This window comes from Nuphar pumila, chromosome 1 (genome assembly GCF_984573655.1).
Source record: "Nuphar pumila chromosome 1, dmNupPumi1.hap1.1, whole genome shotgun sequence".
In the NCBI taxonomy this organism is placed as follows: Eukaryota; Viridiplantae; Streptophyta; class Magnoliopsida; order Nymphaeales; family Nymphaeaceae; genus Nuphar; species Nuphar pumila.
In genome coordinates, this window is record NC_143249.1 from 118267626 (window position 1) to 118272347 (window position 4722).

The 4722-nt window shown below is 46.8% G+C and overlaps 1 protein-coding gene across 1 annotated transcript; it reads right to left on the reverse strand.

Annotated features, from left to right (window-relative positions):
• Positions 1-1876: 1876 nt before the first annotated feature.
• On the reverse strand, positions 1877-3385 carry LOC149849119 (AAA-ATPase At4g25835-like). The gene has a single exon (XM_090007226.1). The coding sequence runs from the start codon at positions 3383-3385 to the stop codon at positions 1877-1879; it is 1509 nt and encodes a 502-aa protein (XP_089863352.1).
• Positions 3386-4722: the final 1337 nt, after the last annotated feature.

Consider the following 4722-nt stretch of genomic DNA (forward strand, 5'->3'; position numbering starts at 1 on the left):
AACAGTCATAAATATTGTCGTTTTCTTGAAAATCTCGTAATTTTGTCATGAGATTTTGAAAAGGAAAACATGATAGCTTTAAAATATCACCTATTTTTTCATTGAAAAAAAATATCACCTGTTTTTTGAAAATATCACGGTTTTATCCTGATATTATCGCAATAATAATGAGACAGTTTTGATCTTTTGTATTTTTACTTATTTTTAAAATTTAAATATACCAATGCCTTTCAAAAAAACAAAATTTCAAATATATTGCAAGATTTCCTTTGCAGAGAAAATCCTGTACATTTTTTTTTTGTCCAACAGAAATACACATCTTCTGAATGGTCATTAGGCCTTTTAAGCACTATGCAACGAGTCATGGCCAACTGGGCTCAGCTTTGGCTTGGCTTGCTTATGCTCGTGTTCATTCATGAACATAGCCGAGCAGTGTTCGACAGCAGGTTCATGTTAATTTGTGTAAATGAGCCAAGCATGATCGACTCCATCGAGTTCAATTAAGCTCTCAATATGGAAAAACAGAAGGGAAAGATGGCGATAGCACATCTGATGAAGATCGAGTTAATTTGCCTCCAAAAACTATGTAAACTTCTGTACGCACCATGATTTTCAAGATTTTTTTTTTTTAACCCGACCATACCAATGTGATCAAGTTTTCACAGGAATCAGCTCATAGATTGCCCAATCACGGCATGTAAGTAGGCTTTTTAATAATTGAAAAATGATCAAAAAATCTTGTAAATATTCGAGATTAAAATAATCTGTTTTCATTAAAAACAAATACGACTCAAATGTGCGCTCATAAAACAGATCATGCCGCACACATTTGTAAGATCCGATTTATAAAAAATAAAACCCTGGAGAATGCTGTCATTAATAAATTTCACATATTTCTAGTTCACATAGTTGAGTTTTCCCTTCTTCCAGAACCATTGGTAAGATATTATTAATTGGGTGGAACGAATAAATGAAAGCAGCTTGAACCAAAAAATCGCATGTTTAAGAGAATGTGTTAAACGTCTGAAGCTCTAAAGTCCAAACCTTTCAGAAGGGGGAAGCATGTCAGAAGTGACGATGCTAGCGAGTAGAAAGTGATGCAAAAGACATTAGACAAAGCATGTCCTTTTATTTAAAACTTACAGCAAAATGTAAATTTTTTTTTTTGAAGAATAAAGTTCTTCCAACGTTGAAAGTGCATTTTACAATGTCGATAAAAAGTTTGATTTCATATGGTACACACAGATATTAGCTTTTCATACCCAGGTGGGTGCATTATCATACAGGTGCACAATGGATACTTACATGTTCCAACGAAAACAGAGCCTCATGAGCCCTAGAGCAGCCACTAATTCAGCTTATTTACATCCCACAACCCTTTAGCAGCCAGAGAGCCACCCACACCACCACCAAAACACCAAAGCATTCACAAACATCCCACGATGAAATCCCAGGAAAAAGTGAAGAGCAAAACCGCAGCAGAGCCCATAAGCCAATGCCATCAAGAACAGCAGTAACAGACAAATACCATAGTAATTCTTGATAATCAAAACAGCCTCAAAAGGTACACCGGTTAGCGAAACCGAGGTCCCCAAAAAGATGGCCGATCAGATCTCCCTTTCAGCACACTTCCACCCCATTAAAAACAACACATTTTCCACCACCACCCCAATCTCCCATTATCCATTAGTACAAATGACCAGCCCCACTTTTCTGCTTTCTGACACCCCAAAATTTATAAACAACAAAAAGTAAGATAAACAAAAAAGAAGATGGAACAAGAAGAAGAAGAGAATCATAAACCTAACGAGAATCATCAACATCGAAATTAGCAGTTAGCACTACACCAATGGAACCACCAACCGACCACAAAAAACTAAAGGCATTTCCCCTTTCCTCCGAACACCTCTTCCTCCACCTCGTCACCCTTTTCCGGCAGCCTCTCTTCTCCAGAAAACGTCTCCAATGCCCTCTTCTCCTGCTCCTCCTCCTCCTCCTCGTCTCCATTCTTCCTTGCCTTCCCAGCACGTCGACTCCTCTCTTTTCTGGCTTTGAACTGCATCATCAACTCTTCCAAGGCCTTGTTGGGGTCGTGCCGGTTCCTGATGAGCATCTCGCTGATATCCGCGGGCGTCATCAGTGCGTTGTCCACCACCTTCGCCATCTCCGACACCCTCTCGTCGTCGTCAGCCTCCACGCCCAAATAGTTCCTGAGAAGGATCTTGAGGGCTTCGAAGGAGCAGTAGCCCATGTGGATGTGCATGTCCATACGGCCGGAGCGCAGCAGCGCCGGGTCGAGCTTCTCGATGTGGTTGGTGGTGAAGACGAAGATGCGCTCGCTGCCGCAGCACGACCACAGCCCGTCGGTGAAGTTGAGCAGGCCGGAGAGCGTGACGGAGTTCGCAGAGCCGTCGTCGTCAGCAGGCAGCGGAGCTCGGCGGTAGTGGCGACGAGGGTAGCGGTCGGCAACGAGGCTAACGGAGCAGTCAATGTCCTCGATGACGACGATTGACTTGCTGGTGGTTCGCATGAGCAGGCGGCGGAGGTCGGAGTTGGTGTGGACCTCAGAGAGCTCGAGGTCGAAGACGTCGTAGCCGAGGAAGTTGGCCATGGCGGCGATCATGCTGGATTTTCCGGTGCCGGGGGGGCCGTAGAGGAGGTAACCGCGCTTCCAGGAGCGTCCGGTTTTGCGGTAGAAGGACTCGCCGTCGGAGAAGGCGCAGAGGTCAGAGATAATGGCGGACTTGAGGGAGGGATCGATGGCGAGGGTGTCGAAGGTGGAGGGGTGCTTGAAGGGGACGGACTCCCAGGGGCTGCCGCGGGAGTCGATGGTGCCGTTGCGGGAGTGGGTGTGGAGGAGGCGCTCCTGGCTGCCGCGGCGGATGCGAGAGGAGACCTCCATGATGTGGTCGAGGTAGGAGGTGAGGAAGAGGGGGCGGTGCTTCTTGTGGATGCGGAGGACGAAGGAACGACGGTCGTCAGGGAGGGGACGCCAGGAGAAAGGCTGAGGGGTGCGAGGGGTGACGACGTGCTCCCACACGGCGGGGACGCCGCGGAAGGAGTCAAGGAGGCGGTCGTTGGAAGGGAGGCTGAGGGTTAAGACGGAGGAGTTGAGGGGGCGGGAGAGGGAAACGCGGGTGCCAGAGTGGGCGGCGGCGCCGTGGCTGAGGTAGAGATGCACCGCCGAGTAGAGCTCATTGGTGTTGACGCCGTCCGTCTCGGCGATGTCGTAGTAGGCGTAGCGGGAGAAGAGGGAGAGGGAGCGGGAGAGGAGGCGTGAGATCAGCAGGCGGATCTCAGGGGGAAGCAGCGTGCCCACGAGGGCCTGCAGGAACGCGATGATGCCCATCGCTGACGCCACCGAAGCCCACACCTGCGTGCTCATGCTCATGGTCTCTCTCTGTTTTTGCTTGCTTGCTTTCCTGATCGAGTTTCCTCCTCTCCCTTTCTCCTTTTTTTACTGCTTGTGAATGAGGTTGACTCTGTTCAGTTATTCTCCCTCTTCCACATTCTTCTCTTCTTAGTTAATTTGGCTTTCTGGGGATACGGCAAGATATCTTCTTCATTCTCAGTCAGTCACAGAGAGAGAGAAAGAGAGAGAGAGAGACGCCGCCGTTGTAGTTCGGTTTGGCGGGGGACAGAGTTTTGATGGGCCGGAGATGGAGGGGTGAGAGAAGAGGAGGGGAGGTGTGTGTGGTGGGAGGTGTGGGCCTTATTTATAGAACAGATGGGTCGAATTTGAAGCATGAAGAAGATGTGTGTGTGTGTTTTTTCACCAAATTTTCTGCTTTTCCTTAGCAATGTGCGAACAATGGTTACCAATGGTCATTTAACAAAGGTGACGAGTGAGAATGATTGTCTGGTTAAAGAATAGGTTTAACGGGGGAGGGTGGTGTATGTTCGCCCCCGATGATTCACTGAATCCCAGGTCTGTGTTCGGGGCTTTGAATGAGCACCACGTATACAAGCACATGGGGCTCGTATTCCCGTGTATGTTGACATAACTTTGCCTCGAACTCTGGTGTTGTTGCAAAGACTTAAGTACCCTTTCTTGCTATTTTTCTCATAAAGTGATGGTTTGAGAAAATGACAAAAATGCCTTTCATTTAAAAAAGAAAAAAAACAAGCAGTTCAAAAAAAGGACAAACATGTCCTCCATCCAGAAAGTCGAGGATGATGTTGACTCTTCAAAGTCTTCTTCTTTTTCTGTTCAAAAAAAGGACAAACATGTCTTCTTCTTCTTTCTCCGTAAAACACTATAAAACCCTCTCTCTCTCTAGAGAAGAAATCAAGAGAAACAAAGAGTTCTTCTTGGAGAAGGCCATGAACATCAACCCTCTCACTCTCTCTCTCTTCTCTCTCTATTTCTGTGCACATTCAACAGACGATCCTACATTGCTCCATCGTCATCTTCTTCTTCTTCCTTCTTCGTAAAACACTGTAAAACCCTCTCTCTCTCTAGAGAAGAAATCAAGGAAGGTAAAGGGTTCCTCCTGGAGAAGGCCATGAACACCAACCCTCTCTCTCTCTCTCCCTTCTCTCTCTACTTATGTGCCTGATTTAGAGTTTTTGCCCTTACAGGAGGGGGGTCCGGGGGTTCATCCTAATGTGGGTAGCATCATTCAATTTGATGAGTTGTAGATCCTGATTTAGAGTTTTTGCCCTTACAGGAGAGGGGTCTGGGGGCTCCTCCCAACGTGGGTAGCATCATTCAACTTGAAG

Coding starts and splice junctions, on each gene's coding strand:
- LOC149849119 (XM_090007226.1), bottom strand. CDS start 3,385: ATGAGCACGCAGGTGTGGGCTTCGGTGGCGTCAGCGATGGGCATCATC.